General features: G+C 55.8%; 1 protein-coding gene and 1 long non-coding RNA gene across 2 annotated transcripts; one reads left to right on the top strand and one right to left on the bottom strand.

The window, feature by feature from the left end:
* Nucleotides 1-1,723: 1,723 nt before the first annotated feature.
* Nucleotides 1,724-16,384, bottom strand: CADM4 (cell adhesion molecule 4). Its single transcript, XM_038528693.1, has 9 exons — nt 16,299-16,384; nt 6,699-6,845; nt 6,225-6,377; nt 5,830-5,964; nt 5,138-5,302; nt 4,919-5,009; nt 4,390-4,562; nt 3,316-3,444; nt 1,724-2,764 (listed from the first exon to the last, which is right to left on the bottom strand). Exons 1-9 carry the CDS (start codon nt 16,360-16,362, stop codon nt 2,655-2,657), a joined length of 1,167 nt encoding a protein of 388 aa, XP_038384621.1. The 5' UTR covers nt 16,363-16,384; the 3' UTR covers nt 1,724-2,654.
* LOC119866123 lies at nt 2,266-10,382 on the top strand. The gene is made up of 4 exons (XR_005354578.1): nt 2,266-3,649; nt 4,023-4,078; nt 4,368-4,629; nt 9,381-10,382. It is a non-coding gene; the product is annotated as an uncharacterized LOC119866123 (long non-coding RNA).
* Nucleotides 16,385-17,892: the final 1,508 nt, after the last annotated feature.

The following is a 17,892-nucleotide window of genomic DNA, read 5'->3' as shown; positions in this document are numbered from 1 at the left end:
ACAAAGTCAGAACCACAACCCAGTGTTCAGACTTGGGATGAGTGGAGTATAGGAAACTGTGGGAGCCAGAGGAGGTGCGTACCCCAGCTTGGAAAGGCTTCCAAGAGGTGGTAATCTTTAAGCCAAGGATGAATAGAAGCCAACCAGGATAGGAGTTTTTCTGGCAGAGGGAACAGCAAGGGTAGAAGCCTCCAGGCAAAAAGTAGTGCATGGTTTGATTGAGAAAGCGATAGTATGTCTGAAACAGAATTGAGAGGGTTCCCCGGGGTGCCTGTGTTGAGTCCCACATTGGGCCCCCTGCATGGAGCCTGCTTCTCCCTCTATGTCTCTGCCTCTTTCTCTGTGTCTCATGAATAAATTTTAAAAAATATTTAAAAAGAGAGGGGAAGGGGCTCCTATAGGTGAGGAGCCAGACTACGCTGATGCTGACGATATAGAAAACTTTTGCAGGGTTCTGGGCTTCCCGGAAATTGACTCAGATTCCAGCACAGAACTCTCCAATGAGCTCTCATTACACTTAGAAAAAAACTCAAACTCTATCATGGCTGTGAAGCTATACACATGATCTCCCCCTTCTTGTCTCTGATTTCACTCATCTCTCTTTATCCACTCTAGTCTAGCTCCACTTCCCCTCAAACTCTGCAATCTCTTTACCACGTCAGGCCTTTGCCCTTGCTGTTCCCTTTGCCTGAAAATGCTTTTCCCGCTGATCTTTGAATAGCTGATCTTATGCTCATCATTCATATCTTGGCACAGGTGTCAATCAGCCAGGTTCTCCTTGATCTTTCAAAGATGGTACCTCCAGATTTGCTGTAGAGAAGTGAGTGTGGTTGTGGATAAAGCAGGACTGGCCACAAATTGATGGTTGTGGAAGCTGGGGTGAAGGGTGCATGGGACTTCATTGTCCTGTTCTGTTTACTTCTGTGTTCAAAGTTTTCCATGATAAGTTAATAATACTCCATATCCCCTTACTCTGCATTTTATCTTAAGGGCACCTATGGCAATCTGAAATTTTTTTTTTTTTTTTTTCTTCCTTGCTGCAGTCGTTTTCCTCATGGAAGCTCTGCGTGAGGGTAAGAATGGAGTCACCCTCCTTTTTCTTTGGGTCCTCAGTGCCTAGAACAGGATCAAGTTTCAGGTTAGTGCTAAGGCATCTAGAACACCTAATATTTGCCTGTTTTATTCACTATGGCATCTCCAGATCTTGGAGCAGCACCTGGCACAAAGAGGTCAATATATGTTTTAGTCTAAAATTAGAATCACTCACCTAAAATTTAGTTGACTGAATGAGGAGCAGGAAATGCCAGGCTAAGGTGGTTTGACTTGACCTAGAGGTGATGGGGAGCTAGGGAAAGGTTTTGAGCAGAGCAGGGGCAGGTGTTATAATGGTGCGATGTGAGTTAATTGCAAGATCCTTTGGAGATTGATGTCAGGGATAGGGGTAAACCAGGGGAAGGATTCGGGCCATTGGCTGGGGACGGGGTAGCTCAGTGGGTACTGAAGAGACAAGACTCAGTGACTTTTGGCACCTGAAGTGGCCAGGAAAAAAAGCATATTTCTTAGAAGGGTGGAGGTGCCCTTGAAAAGGGAAGGGCCCTCTCCTGGCTTGTACCATCCACAAGCAGCCATCTTACTCCTCTCCCTCCTCCCTCCTTTGGTTCAGTTCCCCTCCCAACATGGTGCAGCTCTGGGCAGAGGGACAGACACACAGCCACCCCAGACACTTGTTCTCTCCTCAGTTTAATGGTGGTTAGTGGGATTGCCAAACCCCCTCCCCGTTCCCCTCCCTGTACAAAATGTGTTTGTTTTGTTTTGTTTTTTTTTACAAGAAAAAGGGGGCAAAAGCCAGGAAAGAGGGGAGGGGGGTGCAATCTGATATTTTCATACAGATTTTTAATTTTTTTTTAATATATTATATATAAAAACCATAGAGACCAACGCACCCCCCCAAACTCCTTTCCCTCTCCCTGGAGGGCCTGGAGGAGAGATGGGGAAGGCCCCCCAGGAGTGGGTGGACAGGGAGACAAATATGGATAGGACAGATATGAGGGGGGGAGAGGTGGAGGGATGGGGAGCCCAGGAACCTGGGGATTGGAGAAAATAGTTGGGGCTGTCTCCCTCACCACCCCCATCAAAGTTATGACACAAAGACACAGAATCCCTGTTTCCATGCCCTCCCCCCACCCTTACCCCCACCGTGCAAACATGGCTTTGCAAAGAGGTGCCCAGAGCTCTGTGGAACTCCTACAATGGCTGGCATGGGGTCTAGGACCCCCAAAGAAATCTGTGTTCCCCTTCCCTGCCCACCCCACCCTTCCCAGAATCTGACCCCCTCCCCACAAGACCTGGTTCTGCAGCCTAGGGGCCCTGGCCTTCCCCCAGTTATCTTCCCCCAACCCAATCCCTACCGCCCTCCCTGGACTTGGGGGGTTTGGACCTTCAGCCCCTGCCCCCTGGGGGGCCCAGACCTCTGGGCCCTTGCTTCTGGCCCTTGCAGAGACCCGGGATCCGACACCCCCATCCCTGCCCAAATGTCTGAGGTGTTAGTGGTGGGGGGAGAAGCCCACCATCCCAGACTCTGGTAAATGTCTTTGCAGCTGGCAGTGGGGTAGACCCCAGCCCAGGACCAGGCCCAGGCCTGGGTGGAGGTGGGGTCAGATGAAGAATTCTTCTTTCCTCTTGTGTCCGTCGCTGCCATTAAGAAAGGCTTCTCTTGCTTCTCCCTGCTCATCCAGGCCACTGGCCTCGTGGGTCAGATAGGAGCCTGAGGGGTTACAGACCCCCAGGCAGAGGCGACATGTATGTGGATGCAGGAGTTGGACAGAGATATACGGGAAGAGGGAGACAGACAAGACATACCAGGGGAAGGAAGATGGAGAAACAGAACATACAGGGAGAGGGAATCAAGGCCAGGGCATAGCGAAACAGGGGCAGAGAAAGAGGTAAAAGCAGAATTAGGAAGACTCCACAAGTTCATTGAAAGACCACCCTTATCCGTTCTCTCAGTGGTGTCCCCTTGCTCTGCTCCCAACAAATCCAACAATTAGGAAGATAAATTGTTTTATTCAAACCTAGGGTGAATTAATTCACCTTCAACGATTCATCCCTTTTAGAGTCGCGACCAAGGTCCGCCCGTTTGGAATATTGGCATCTGGTCCCCCCAAGTCTCGAATCCCGGATGTTAGTCTCCCTACCCCCAACCCCTAATCTCCTGGCTGCACGCCTGCCGTATTTCCAACCCAGGCTCTGGGCCCCGCCCCCGTCCGAACCCCCAAACCACACCCCTCGCTGGATTCAGACCCCACCCCCACTCACCCTTCTGCCGTACTGAGCACCAGACCATGCCCACCAGCACACATATGATCAGAAACACCAGTAGCGCCAGGATGCCGCCCACAATGGCGTAGGGCACCGACGTCTGAGCCTCTACCACCGCACCCGGGTCTGCAGAGGGACAGGGCGCGGGACCAGGTCATCAGAGGACGGTCCCAGCCCGGCCCCACCGCTGCTGATCTCATAAACCAATGCACACAACCAGCCGCGCCTGTACGCGTTACGGCCCTCAAATCACTGCCACTTCTGGCCCCTTGTCCTGGCTCCAGACTTTCCTGATGCTCCACTCCCACGAAGAATGCGTGCATGTTGGTTGGTACGCTGCCCGACCCAGGCCCTGAGTCATTTCGCCGATACTATCCCGCTTCTGCCCACCCACCCCCATCCCCAAAGAACAGATACAGCACATCCGTTTTCCCTCCACTCCTTTGACCCACAGAACCTCAGGTCCAAGTCCCTTCCCATCTTGTCTAAAATGCTCCGGGCATCTAAAATGCAGAGCACGCCTGAGTGGCTCAGCGGTTGAGCGTCTTTCCTTTGGCTCAGGTCGTGATCCGGGGGTCCTGATCTAGTCCCGCTTGGGGCTCCTCGCAGGGAGCCTGCCTCTCCCTCTGCGAGGGCCCAACAACTTCTAAAATTCCTGCCCTGCTGTCACAAAGGCTAAACACGTAACACTTATTTTGTGCTAGGGGCCATTCCCACCGCTCTGTATATTTAGCTCGAATGATCTTCACAGCCCTATGAGGTAGGTGCTATTTATTTCCACTTAACCGGCGAGGAAACTAACATGCAAAGTTACCCATATGGGACGCTGCAGAGCCCAGCCTGAACCCAGATGGTCAATCTGGCCGCAGAACTCCAGGAATTCTGTTGGCTGTTGACCCCAAGGAATCACCCTTTGCCCAGGCCCCTCAAACACCCCCGGCGGGCCTGGAACCGTCCAATCCAGCTCGCCCACTCCCAAGGCCCCGCCCCGCCCAGGACTCCCGGAGACCTCGACGAGACCCCGCCCCCACCTTGAGCCCCGCCCCCAGGCCTGCCGCGGCCCGCCCTCACCGTAGACCACGAGTACATAGAGCGCCCTCGCGTGGCCGTGCTTGTTCGACGCCTCGCAAGTGTAGGTGCCGTTATCCGCTGATACCAAGCCTGGCAGCGTAAGCGTCTCCCCGACCGCCTCGGCCCGCTCTGGCAAAGACTCGTTCCCGCGGTTCCAGCGGATCTGGTTTGGCCTGGGCGTGAGTAAAGCATAGTGAAAGTTGGGGACACGAGTGCCAACATCCAGTTCTGACTTCCTCGGTAATCATCTTCCTAAGTAGCATCTTACTGGCCCCATCCTTCCAATAAAACCTACAGCCCCGGACCCAGCCTCCACCGCACACCAGTCTCAAGAATCCTAGCCTCCCGCCCCGCACAATCCCGGAGTCCAGACTCCTTCCTCTAGATCCACAAGTCCAAGCCCCCAGACTCCTCCTCCCTCGGGACGCACAAGTCAGGGGCCCAGGCCCCTCTGTTCACAGTGTCCCTCTTTCCCGAGACACAGGTGTCCGAGTCCCCAGTCGTCTTCTTGTCGGGACCAGGAGCTCACCTGGGGTTCCCCGTTACAGCACACGTTAGCACCAGCGTGTCTCCCTCCCTCACCACAGCTTGGGAGGCATGGATCCGGGCCGTGGGAGAGTCTGTGGGCGGCAGTGAGATGGGAGAGTGGTGGTGCGGCCCACACGCGGGGCTGGCCACCCTCCCGGGGGGCAAGCAGCTGGCCTTGGGACCCTCGGGCCCCCGGGGTCCCGGCCCGCCGGGCACTTACACTGCACGTCCAGCACGTACTGCGTCTGCTTGCTGTGTCCGGAGGGCAGCGCCTGGTTCTGCGCCTCGCAGATGACGATACCGCCGTCGTCCTTGCGGTCCACGCGAAACCGCACGGTGCTCGCCACGCTCCACACCTTACCATTCTCCTGGCCGCTGCTCACCCCTGCCAGGCCCGGCGGGGACGCCGTCACGCCAGGGTTCCAGCGGCTCCGCGCACCGAGGGGAGCGAGCGCACCCACCCCGCTCCCCGGGCCCAAACCAACGCAGGCCCCTCCCCCGGCTCCGCCCCTTGTCCGCCGGCCTCGCCGCGGGGCCTCCGAGCCGCGCTCCCGGCCGCAGGTGCCTCCTCCCAAAGCGCCTCCCTTCCTTTCTTTTTTTTTTTTTTTTTAAAGATTTTATTTATTTATTCATGAGAGACACAGAGAAAGAGGCAGAGACACAGGCAGAGGGAGAAGCAGGCTCCCTGCCTGGCTCCCTCCCAGGACCCCGGGACCACGACCTGAGCCAAAGGCAGACGCTCAACCACTGCGCCACCCGGCGCCCCAGCTCCTCCCTTTTCCACTCCCACGCCCTCTCCTCTAGCAATTCATTCCAAATTGAGGGGCCAGTGTCCGCCTGCGCCCTCTTCCCCAGGCCGCGCCTCCTGTCATCCCACCCCTCCCTCCGCCCCCTCCTCCCCCCAGGTAGTACCTTTGAGCTCCTTGCGGTCGCGGTACCAGCGCAGGACCGCGGCAGGGCGGGACCGCGGAACTAGGCAGCTGAGCTCCACCTCGCCTCCCTCCACCGCCTGCTCCCGGACCTCCACCACGGGGTTCTCTGGGGCCACTGCGTAGGGGGAGAGAGGTGGGGGGGCGCTCAGCGGAGACACTGAGGTGGACCCAACGTAACAGGGGGCACGAGGGTCCGGGGGTGGGCGCAGAGATCAAACACGGGCTGGGCGGTCTGGAAGGCCGGGCGTGTCTACTGGGGCCGGGTGTCCAGGGGGATAAAAACAACCAGGCTAAAACCAAACCTCAGGTCTCAGGAGAAGGGCTAGGCAGAGCAGAAAGGAGGAGGGGATGAGTGTGAGGAGAGGGAGGCGTTACCCAATACAGTGAGCGTGGCAATCTGGTGGTGGGTATCCTCCGTGTAGAGCTGGCAAAAGTAGCCTCCCTCGTCCTCCAGGCGGGCATCTGAGAGCCGGATCCGCACGCGGCGGGGGGAGAACTCCTCAAGCTGGAAACGCTCGTCCTTCAGGGCTAGACAGGACGTGCAGGAAGGGATGAAGCCAGGGAAATCCTGGCCCCAGGGGTCCGGGCCTTCCGCCTGGAGCTTAGAGACCTGCGCTCTGCATCTGTTCTCCAGCCAGCGGTACCTGTGCATCCAAGGGGCCCACCTAGGAACTCCCTTGGGGACCCAGAATGATTCAGGCCCTCCTGCCCACACACAGGGCCAGGGGTCCGGACCCCTAGCTCCCATGCTCGGTCAGGACGGGAGAGTCCACACTCTCCATCCGTCCTCCTTCAGGACCCACCCCTCCTCCTCCCCCAAGACGTGGGATTCCCTACCCCAGCACTCACCGCGGGTCCCGTTGAAGAAGAGGGTCTGCCGGGCGGGGTTCTGAATGACAACTATGGAACCATCATACTGGTGCAGACGGCAGGTTATCTCAGCCACCCCTCCCTCGGCCACGGTCACGTTCTCTGTCTGTACTTCCTGTCCAGCCCCTGGACCAGTAAACAGAAAGACTCGTTCGGGGCTGCAATTCAGTCTTTTCTCTCTCCATTCCTCTCCCATCCAAATTTCCAATCTCTCTTTCCCCTCTCATTCATTTCGTTGCATCCAACATTTCCTGAGGGCTGGACTCTGGGAGATGGAGAAAACCTGCTCCAGAGGAGCTGCAGTCAGGACCTAGTGGTATGTGCTCTAGTAGGGGCAGCACAGGGCACGCTGGGAGCCCAGAGGAAGGGGAGAGACTAAGGCCGCCTAGGGAGATAGATGGGTGATCAGAGAAGGCTATGGAAGAAAGCTCCCTTGGATCCAGATCTTGAGTGAGCAGTTCACCAGGCGTGGGAAACTGCTATGTGTTCACCAAATCCCATCGTTCACACCTGGGCACACCTTGTTTACCTGCCAAGACGGCCACAATATTCTTCCCATCCTTGTACGTTCCCTTTGTAAGTTGACTCTGGTCCTCCTCTCCTTAAGGAGGCACTCCGACCCTGTGAATCTGGGCAGACCCTGTGACATGCCTTGGCCAACAGAATTTCCTTAAAGTGATATTGTATGAGTTCTGGAGCCCAGCCCTTGAGTTTCCATTCACACCCTCTTGCTGCCCTGAGACTATCAGGTGAAGATACCCAGACTAGCTTCCTTGAAGGTAAGGGACCACATGGAGAGAGAAGCCCAGCCAGTAGCCAGCACCAACTGCCAGTCACGTGAGTGAGGCCATCCTGGCCCATCTAGCCTCAGGCGACTGCAGCCACATGAGTGACTCCAGCTGAGACCAAGAGAAGACCTGCCCAACCAATCCAGTCCAAATCTCTGACTTCCAGAGTCATAAGCAGATAATGCAACTGTCGTTTAAAGCTAACACATTTTGGGGACACCTGGGTGGCTCAGCAGTTGAGCGTCTGCCTTCGGCTCAGGTCGTGATCTTGGGGTCCTGGGATAAAGTCCTGCATTGGGCTCTCCGCAGGGAGCCTGCTTCTCCTTCTGCCTGTGTCTCTGCCTCTCTCTGTGTCTCTCATGAATAAAAAATTAAAATCTTGAAAAAAAACCTACCACATTTTGGAAGGTCTGTCACACCACTAAAGTTAACTGGTACAACACAGGATTGGGCTACATTTCCTAGGATCCCTCGTACTTTAGTTGGGGCCATGTGACTAATCTCTGCCCCATGGGATGTAGGTGGAACAGAGACCCACCCCTTCCAGCCTGGCTCACATCACTCACAATCCTTCTTGCTGGACGAACGGAGAGGACCCCTGAGGAGTCTAAAGGACAGGATCACAAGCTAGAAGGAGCCCGGGGCCCTGACTGACTGCCCCCTGCCGCCTGTGACCTACCTGCCCAGGACTGTAACATGAATGAGAAATTCACCTTTTTGTTAAGCCGTTGCGATTTTCAGGGCTCATGTTATTGCAGTTAACCTACCCTGATTAATCCATCAGAGGAGCAAGGTAGGGGATTAGTAAGGGTGTACTTTTAGCAGAGGCAGTAGCCTAGAGTAAAGCTCAAAGCTGGGGTTAATCAGCATCAGGATCACCAGCATCATTTATCACGGTCATCTTCAAAATAAAGTAACCACATAGTGGTAGCTCTAGCTAGTGTTTATTAGGGACTCGCTGTGCCAAGCTCTGTGCTGAGGGTATCAGCCATACAATTCCCACTTCATCACCGCAATACCTGAATTAAGTTAGGCACTGTTATGAATCCCTGGGTTTTTTTTTTTTAATTCCCATTTTAGAGATAAGAACATTGGTCCAGAGAGAGAAAATGACTCGCTCAAGGCAGTCGTCAGAGAGGCAGTGATAGGGCCAGGATCTGCATCCAGAGCTCCCTAGTTCCGCATTTTGCACCCATATTTTCCACCCTGGCTGTCTGGGTGGGGTTGTGGGATGTGCTTGGGATTTGTGACAGGCCACAAATGCCAAGCTAGGAGATGAGCTTTTATCCTGAAGGCTGGTGGAGGGAGGTTATAAAGCAGGAAAAGTGCCATGATCAGATCTGGTTATTTACCTTTCAATGTGAGATAACTAGAGCTTCGTGTCTCTTACATTCTGTCCCATTGATTTGAGTGTTTCCTGAGCAGTAGGTAGGTGTTTAGGGGCTGGGTGCCCAGAGATGAGTCAGATGAGGTCCCTGCCCTGGAAGGCCTTCCAGATTTATGGGGAGGTACACACAAATCACTGTAATAGCCCATCAGAAGCGTTATGTTCCCTGTAAGAGGACTAGGTAACCTGATTTGGATGCTGAGGGGTAGAAAAGATTAATTCTGGAGGATGGAGGCAGAGACAGCCAGCTTTCTACCCAGCATTCATAATTCCCTTTTTTCCCTTCCATAAAAGAACCTTGATTGTATTCATGGCTGCCCTATGTCCAGCAGAAAAAGATATTTCCCAGACTCCCTTGCAGCTAAGGGAGGTCACGTGACAAAGTTTTGTCCAGTTTGATATAAGGATAAGTACTTTCTCTGGTAATTCATGTGGTAATTTTGGGAGGACTTCCCGAAGAAAGTGGACAAATCCTTTTTCTTCCAGGTCACCTTTATGTTGCCTGGAACTAAGATGTGATGCCTGGAGTTCTGGCAACCATTTTGGCAAGAGGACAAAGGCAGTAGGGATGGTAGAACTAAGAGCTGGAAGATGCCTGAGTCTTATCAGGTGATGATGTGAAGCTGCCTCAAAACCTCTGGATGCCTACTTCTGGACTTCTCTTAGGTTTCAATATAATGCTTTGTAGGGGGGTTATATTTAATATTTAAGACACTATTAGGGGTTAATTTAGCACCTCCTGGAATATGAAGCTTAGCATGTCTAGTCCTGGCACCAAAGATTTTCCTTCCTGTGTTTTTTTTTCAATCTCAGTAAATATCACAACCATCCACCCAGTTGCTCAGGCCAAAAACCTTTCCCTCACTCTGACACCCATCCCATCAGCAAGGTCTACCCATTCACCTCTAAAGCAAATCCCAGATCATTTCATTTTTGTTTACCTCCTCTGCCACCACCCTAGTCCGATGACACCGTCTCTTACCTTAACCTTCTAGAGCTACTCATGGGGGCTCCCTGCTTCCATGCCTGCCTCCCCTCAGGCCATTCTGCACACAGCAGCCAGATGGGTTTTTCAAGAAGGTGAATCAGATCAAGTTGCTAAAAATGCTCTGAAGGCTGCCCATGATGCTTCAAATAAAATCTCAACTCCTTCCCTGGGTGCTATGTGGCCTGGCCCTGCCCTGACCGCAGTTCCAGCCACCACCACCCACCTTCCCACCCCACCCCCCTACTCTCTGCGCTCTAGGCTCACTGGCCTTGACATTCCTCAGACTCCCTGAGCCTGATCCCACCTCAGGGCCCTTGCACTACCCTCTGCCTTGCATGTTCTTCGCCCTTGATCTTCCCACGACTGCCTCCTGCTCTCTCCTTCCGGTCTCTGCTGACATCCACACCTCCTTGATGAGACCTCTACTCACACCCCATCTCTCTTCCTCCAGAACACCTTCTATGTCATCACCATGGGTTTTATTTTATTTTATTTTATTTTAATTCTTTTTTTTTAATTTTTTTTTAATTTATTTATGATAGTCATACAGAGAGAGGCAGAGACATAGGCAGAGGGAGAAGCAGGCTCCATGCACCGGGAGCCTGACGTGGGATTCAATCCCAGGTCTCCAGGATCGCGCCCTGGGCCAAAGGCAGGCACCAAACCGCTGCGCCACCCAGGGATCCCGGTTTTATTTTCTTCTACAGGAATGTCACTGAAGTTATTTTGTTAATTTGCTTATTTATTGTGCTTTCCCCCCCATCAGTAAAATCTACACCCCACGAAGGCAGGGATGGCGCCCCTTGATTTGACCACAGTCGCCTTGGTGCCTAGAGGTGGCCTGAGACTTGGTCAGTGTCTGGGAGATGGACGAATGAAGGGTGTGTGTCAGGCAGCATTTCATTTCTGCCTCACAACAACTTTACAACATCGTTATTCTCCCTGTGAATACCTGGGTTGATCTCAGCTGGCCCACAGGCCATCTCTGTGACCTTGGGCAAGTGGCAAGACTTTTCTGAGCCTCAGATGCTCTGGTGTAAAATGGGGATGCCAGTGCCTGTCTTATAGGGATTAGACCAGTGCCTGGAGCTCAGGGAGCCTTTCCTGCAAAGCTGCTGTTATTATAACTCCAGAAACATGCCCATACACATGAAAACTGGCCTGCCTGCACACTCTGATGCTTAAAAAAAAAATCCATGGATCTTGGACCCCAGGGCTAACCCACTGCAAGCCCCCCATTTTACAGATGTGGAGAATGAGGCTCAGGGGTCCCAGGCAGGCCACTGGCAGAAACTCAACACCTCCCAGGAGCCATCAGGACCTCAGCATCTGCCCCCCCACCCCCTGCAATTATTCCTCTGCTCTCTGCTTGAGGGTGCACATGGGGTGAGGGTGGGGGGCTTTTGTCTTGTTCCCTCCCCCTCTTGAGGAGTCAGTAACCAACAGTGTCTGTGCCTAGAATATTAATGTTCCAGGAGCTTTTGTTTCGGGGTTGGGGGGTTGGGGGGTGGTGAAGGCGGGACTTTCTGGTCTAGAGAGGGCTAAGCTTTGGGGACTGGGGCACTGGCCCTTTAAACTGTGTTGACAGCCTAGAGTCGTCATGGGGATGGTGCCTGGAAAAACGGACTGGGGAGAGCTTAGGAAAAAGTGGCTGAGCAGGTGATGTGTAGAGAGCCAGAATCCAGCCCTCTCCTCCCTTAGACCCAGGAATCCAGCTCCCAACTGCCTCTTCTCCCCGGGATCCAGGGGCCCAGGCTCCCAGCCCCCTCCTCCAATCAGGATCCAGAAGTCTGGGTTCTTAGCCTCCTCCTCCTTCAACCCCAGAAGTCCTGAGCCCCAGCCTTCTCCCCTTCAAACCCAGGAGTCTGGGCTTCCAGCCCCCTCCTCCGTCAGGACCCAGGAGCCAGGGGTCCAGAGTATACAGCTGGTGGATGTTTCCACGGAGACTAAAGGGGGTGGGGGGAGCACTTCCTGGGTCCTGAGTCAGCGAATACCCAAGGGAGTCTCAAGGTCATGGTTCCGGGAAGGTCACAGCCACCCCCTCTGTATCCGCTCCCCAGGGGGGCTCATGGTTTCATGCCTCCTTCCCCCACTTCCTCCCCTAGGGAGGTGGTACATCCCTGCGTCCTGAATGAACCCCCCCTCAGCCCCCCATCAATGGCGGAGTCCGAACATCCTAGCACAAAGCATCAATTCTTCCCCAGCTCAGCCTTGTGAAGGCGCCTGTATTCGCAGGACCTAGGCATCAGGGTCCCAGCCCCTCCTCCATCGGAAACCTGAAGTGGGACCCCCAGCCCCTTCCTCTCTCAGGACTCAGTAGTCTGTACCTCCATTCCTAGGAGTACAGGCCCTCAGCCCTCTTCTCCCCTCAGACCCAGGAGTCCAAGCCCCCAGCCCCCTCCTCCCCCTGACACATGTGTCTGCCTGGGACCCTTGGCTGTCTCCCTCAGACCCAGGAGTCTAAAACCCCAGCCCCCTCCTCCCTCAGACCCAGGGGTCCAGGCCCCCAGCTCCTCTTCCCTCAGACCCAGGGGTCCAGGCCCCCAGTTCCCTCCTCCCTCAGGCCCAGGAATCCAGGCCCCCAGGCTCTCCTCCCTCAGACCCCGGGGTCCAGTCCCCAGCTCCCTACTCCCTCAGGCCCAGGAATCCAGGCCCCCAGGCTCTCCTCCCTCAGACCCCGGGGTCCAGTCCCCAGCTCCCTACTCCCTCAGGCCCAGGAATCCAGGCCCCCAGGGTCTCCTCCCTCAGACCTAGGGGTCCAGGCCCCCAGCCCCTTCCTCCCTCAGACCCAGGAGTCCTGGCCCCCAGCCCCTCCCCTCCTGGAAACTTGACTCGGGTCCACAGACTCAACCCTTAGAACCACAGTCCTGTCTTTCCGCAGCCCCTGAACCCCCTCCTATCTAGGGACCAAGCATCAGGTGGGGGCGTAGGGGTGAGTCAGCAACCTCACGCACAAAGTACCCCCTGTGGCCCCCACGTTCCTGGGATGTTCGGAACTCCCTAGATTCCAGGCCTCAGGCCCAGCCGGGGGGTGGGAGGTTCCCCCTGGGTGTGGGGTCACAGGGGAATTCCTGCTCCCGGAAGGGTGCGAGCCTGCACTGAGCCCTCACTGTCCTATCCTCCACCCCCAGTGCCCTCTATTCACCCCCTCCCAGGAGCACCCAGGCTCTGTCACTGCCCTCTTGCCTCACTGAGTGCCTGCAGAGGAGCCTTGGTGCCTGGTTCCCAGAGGACCTATGGGCCTGGTATGGGCCTGGGGTCTGCACTGGCAGAAACCAGTGGGTGCTTGGGTCTTGATGCCATAGGCCATTGGGTGCTGGCAAGTCTGACTGTCTCCAAGCACCCCCCTCAACTCCCCCACCCAGAGAGAGAAAGCTGCCTTTGTGTTCCCCAAGTCGGGGACAGGCCAGGCTCGCACGACATTAACCCACCCCAGGCCCAAGCCTTGCTGTGTCTAAGGTCTTGGAATTCATTGCAGAACCTGACCTCTGAACGAGTCCTCTGGGGACTCGATGGGTGGGTGGGGGTCAGTGACAGAAACCTCCCAAGACCTGTACCCCGGGGTGACTCATATTGGGGGAAGGTCTCCCTGCCCTCAGAGTGGCCTATTGGAACTTTAGCAGAGAAAAGTGAATCACTTGGGAGGAAAACATTTGGCACTAACAAGCCCCCTCCTTCTACAAAGCCCCCTAACTCTTCACAGTCTCTCTGTCTTGTCTTTGTATCTGGATATCTGTTTCCTCAGCCCCTTTCTGCTCGATCCAATCCCTGGTCTGTGGATCTCTGGTTCTGCCTGCATGCATCTGGGCAAGCAGGGTGTATTTCCCTCTTTCTCACTTCCTCTCGCCTGCCTACCCTGGGCCCTTCTTTCCTTTGGCATAAATCTCATCATCCTTCTCCAGTATTCTTGGCAGATGTGTAAGCCAGGAAAGAGAGAATTCGTTTTTGAAAGGGCACAAATGGACCCCATCTTCCATCTCCATTCCTGCTGGCTGGCCAAGGAGAGAGAGGAAGAGGGTGGACTTAAGAGGAAGATGATGTGGGGACCACAGGCAACCCCTAAAAGCTGGTGGCCAAGGTCATTCAGATATATCCAATGGGAAGGAAAGCAGACAGGGCCCTCTGACACCATGTACTCCAGCTCCCTAGCCCATGCTGTACAGAAGGGGAAAATGAAGATCAGGGAGTGACAAGAGCTGACACAAAATTACCCCAGAGTAGCCGGTGCCTCAGCTCCCAGTCCAGAGTGCTCCCCATGACACCCAGCTCTCTCCCAACTTATAAAGCTCTACACTGTTTAATTTAGAGAAAGTTTACAAAAGGGATTAGGGTGCTAGGAAGCAGTGACTTTACAACGAAAGGAGAAACCAGCCTATCAAGCCACCTCCCAGGAATGCTGGAGAAAAGAGTCTCCAGTCATCTCAGGCCACCTTTTCTGATTCTGAGAATCCATCCAATGATTCTAAGCTGTCAAGATTCTGGATGTCAGAGGTGTCGGGATTCAGGATCTTAAAGATGTCAAGAGGTTAGAATCCTAACGCTATCAAGGTTCTACAATTTTAAAGGTGTCAAGATTCTAAAGACTTTGGGATTCTAGAATCCTGAAGATGTCAGTATTTAAAGATACCCTCAGGTTCTTTATTTACTGGACTCGCAGGTTCTAGGATTCTATGAACCTGGTTTTGGGGCCTACAAAAGAAAGAAAAATAAAATTGGATAGCAATGTAGCTAAGGTACCAAAGCACTCATCTGGGAAATTGTGGCATATCTGCTACAAAGAATGGAAGAAATGATGAAAGTTCTGAGCAATGTCAGAAGACTGTAGGAAAAAGCAAGGTGCAGCGTGAGAGGTCAGCTTTGCCCCTAGCCTTGTCCTGATGAGAGGGAGACTCTGCCTCAAACCCTGCAGGGATGGGGTGGGGGGGTGAATTGTAACCGCACTCAACTTGCCAGAAACCCCTTGGGATATCTGAGCTAGAGTTACCTTTCAGGTCACTGAGTTCAACATCCTCACTTTACAGAAAGGGGAACTGAGGCCCAGAGAGAGGAGGGTGCTTGACATTCGCTGCTGGGGCAAATGGCAGGAGGTGGGATTTAAACCCAGGCTCCCAGCCCTGTGCCATCTGGCTACACGCCTCTCCCAAATCGTTCCATGGCTTCCTGCCCTTCCACTGCTGCCCTGCCACTTCCCAGTCATCCGCTCCTCCTAAGAGTGGCCTTCCTCACCGGGGAGGGGGTGACCGCTGGTAGGTTTGAGGCACATGCAGTGTGAGAGTGTGAGTGTGTGGGTGACGTTTCCTGACCTTGTCCCCAGCCTCAGGGTCACCCTATCTTGGAGGTCTCCGGCTTTTCATAGTGTGGGATGAGAACATGTGGATGGCTCCTTGGATGTCCTGGATGGGGGGCTTCTCTGCAAGTTACGGCCTGGCTGTGTGAATGAGTGGGGAGGGGCAGCATTTGCGAGGCATTTGCTGAATCCACGTGTGTGCCCACATGCCAAGGTTCCTCACACACTTCCCCGCACACATACACACACACACATACATACACACACATTTCCCTCCAAGGCCCTTCAGGGTGCCCTGTCTGACTCAATTCCTCTCCAGGGGCACAGAGGGATAAAGGGATGGAGGAATGAAGGATGGAGATGGAAGAGGTTGTAAGGGTAGAGAGGGGAGGCAGGGAGGCCGTGGACAGGGACACCCTGGGACAGAGAGAGGGGGGATGGAATGGGGGGCATGAGGGAGAGAGGTGACAGAGGGGGCTAGAGAAATAGGCAAGAAAAACAGGGGATAGAGACGAGGGGATGGGACAGATGGGGGACAGAGAAACAAGGGTGACAATGAGACAGGGACAGAGAGGGAGGGCAGAAATATAGAGGGACAGAGAAGGGGGAATAGAGAGGATGATGGGGGGACAGAGTGACCCAGTAAAAAGGGACCGAGACCAAGGGACCGAGGTGGGGGACAAAGGAAGGATGGAGAGGTGGGGGACAGGGAGGCAAGGGGGACAGGACTTCCAGACTGAGGGACAGAGGACAAGGGTAGGGAGACAAGGAGAGAGACTGAGAGACCCGGAGACAGGCGGACAGAGGGACGTAGGGACCGGACAGAAGGACAGCGGGACCGGCCCGGAGCAGGCGGGCTTGTGTGTGGGGGGGTGGTCTCGGTCCCTTTGTCCCCGCCAGGATCCGGGCCTGCGGGGTGGGGGGGCTGCGGCACAGCGGCCGGGGCCCGCGCCCCCTCCCCCGCTCGCGGCTCCCGGCTCCCGGCCCGCGCTGCGCTTTGTCCCGGGGAGGGGGCCCGGCCCGGCCCCGCGCGCATTGTTCGGCCTCTGCGGCCCCGCGGCAGCCGGGCTGTCACCGCAGCGCGCCCCCCGCCCCGGCCCGGCCGGCCGACCCCGGCCCCCGACCCTACCTGGCCCCGCCGCGGCCGCCCACAGCAGCAGCAGCGGCCACTGGAAGCGCCGGGCCCGGCCCATGGTGCCGCCGCCGCCACCGCCGCCGCCGCCGCCGCCGCCGCCGCCGCTCGCTCCCGGCCCGGCACCTGCACCGCCCGCGCCGCCCGCCCCGCCCCCGAGCCCCGCCCCCGAGCCCCGCCCCCTGCCCGCCCGGGGGCGGGGCGCCGGGGCCGGGGCGGGGCCGGGGCGGGGCCCGGGCCGGGACAGCAGAGGCGGGAGACCCGGGGGCCACGAGACCGGGGGCGGGGGCGGGGGAGGGGGGCGTCCTGGTGGAGGGGCGACCCCCAAGAGCTGGGGGGATGCGGGGGGGGGGCGCGTGCAGGGGGCGCGGGAGAGCGGGAGGGTGCTGGGTGAGGGCAGAGGTTGCGGGTGTTGGGCGAAGAAGTGAGTGTGAGGGTGTTGGTGGAAGGGTGTGCGAAGGTGCAGGTGTCGTGGGGGGGGTAGGGGTGGGCGGAAGGTAACTGTGAGGGTGTGTGTGTGCGCAGGGTAGTGTTGTGTGAGGGTGTGAGCATTGAGGGAGGAGGAGTGTTTTGTGGGCAAGGTGAGTGTGAGAGGTGTTCCGTGGACAGGTGAGTGGAGGTGCAGGTGTCACATGACAGGCTGTGAACTGAACCCTCTCGAGCTCCGGGAAGGCTGCAGCGGAGGGGTGTCTGGGCAGGTCCAGGATCTCCCAGGGAGGGGCGGGGCTGGGCGGGGCTGGGGTCCCACCCTTCCACACCCGGGAACCAGTGTTTCCACATTATGCATCAGTCTCCCGAAAGGGGCCCCTGCAAGTGAACCAACTGGAAGGAAGCCTGAGTCCGGAGACCTAGAGAGGGAGAGGCTCCTGCGGACGCCTCCCAGGCCCGAGCGACCAGCTTCCCCGCTCAGCTTCCCTGCTCTTCCAGCCCCAATCTCTTGGTGTCCGCCACTCTCGGTGTGCCCTTCCCACTTCTCTCCCATCATTGTTGCTGACTCACCCCTCCAGACGTGGTTCCTTCTCCCTCCCGGGGAGTGGGTCTCCCTGAGCCCACTTCCGTGGGGCCTTGTAGATAGACCTGGTCCAAGTTTATCACTCTTAGGACCCCGGAAGAGTGAGAAACCACAGAAGGAAGAAAATCTCAACCTCTCCCATGCCCTTTTGACAATCAGGTAAACTGAGATATGCCAACTATGAAAATTCTTGCTCTTTATCTCTGTCACTACCAAAATATTTGACACCCAGGCCCACCAGGGGACTTCAGCTCTAGATACCCTTTCTGTCCTCAGTGTCCAGCTCCTAGTGTCCTATCTGTCTTTGAGACCCAAACTCCTAACAACCCCAAGTCCTCAGGACCTCTAGGATCCTCACCATCCTGGGGACCAAATCTCCCATCAACCTCTGTGTCCCCAGGACCACAGATCCAAGCAACTGCTTTCCTTTTCCATTCTTAGTTTACTTTTCTGTAAACTAGGGAAAGAGGCCTCACATTCTCTGTCTTGGGATAGGTGGAAGAGAGGGATCTGGGTTAGGGGGTAGGTAGCTAATAGTTGTCTTTCCCCCAAGAACCTGTAGGTCCCCTTGCCCATAGC

The sequence above is a fragment of the Canis lupus genome, chromosome 1, assembly GCF_011100685.1.
Source record: "Canis lupus familiaris isolate Mischka breed German Shepherd chromosome 1, alternate assembly UU_Cfam_GSD_1.0, whole genome shotgun sequence".
NCBI lineage: Eukaryota > Metazoa > Chordata > Mammalia > Carnivora > Canidae > Canis > Canis lupus.
Note: the sequence above shows the minus strand (reverse complement) of the source record. Positions and strands in the feature narration are given on the sequence as shown.

Bases quoted from the DNA above. Each gene is read 5' to 3' on its own strand.
- CADM4 (XM_038528693.1), bottom strand. From the start codon at position 16,362: ATGGGCCGGGCCCGGCGCTTCCAGTGGCCGCTGCTGCTGCTGTGGGCG. The intron at 5,010-5,137 runs GTAAGTGCCCGG...TGCCGCCCACAG, and splicing joins GTACGTGCTGGACGTGCAGT to ACTCTCCCACGGCCCGGATC. The intron at 2,765-3,315 runs GTGAGTGGGGGT...GTAACCCCTCAG, and splicing joins GTGCTCAGTACGGCAGAAGG to GCTCCTATCTGACCCACGAG.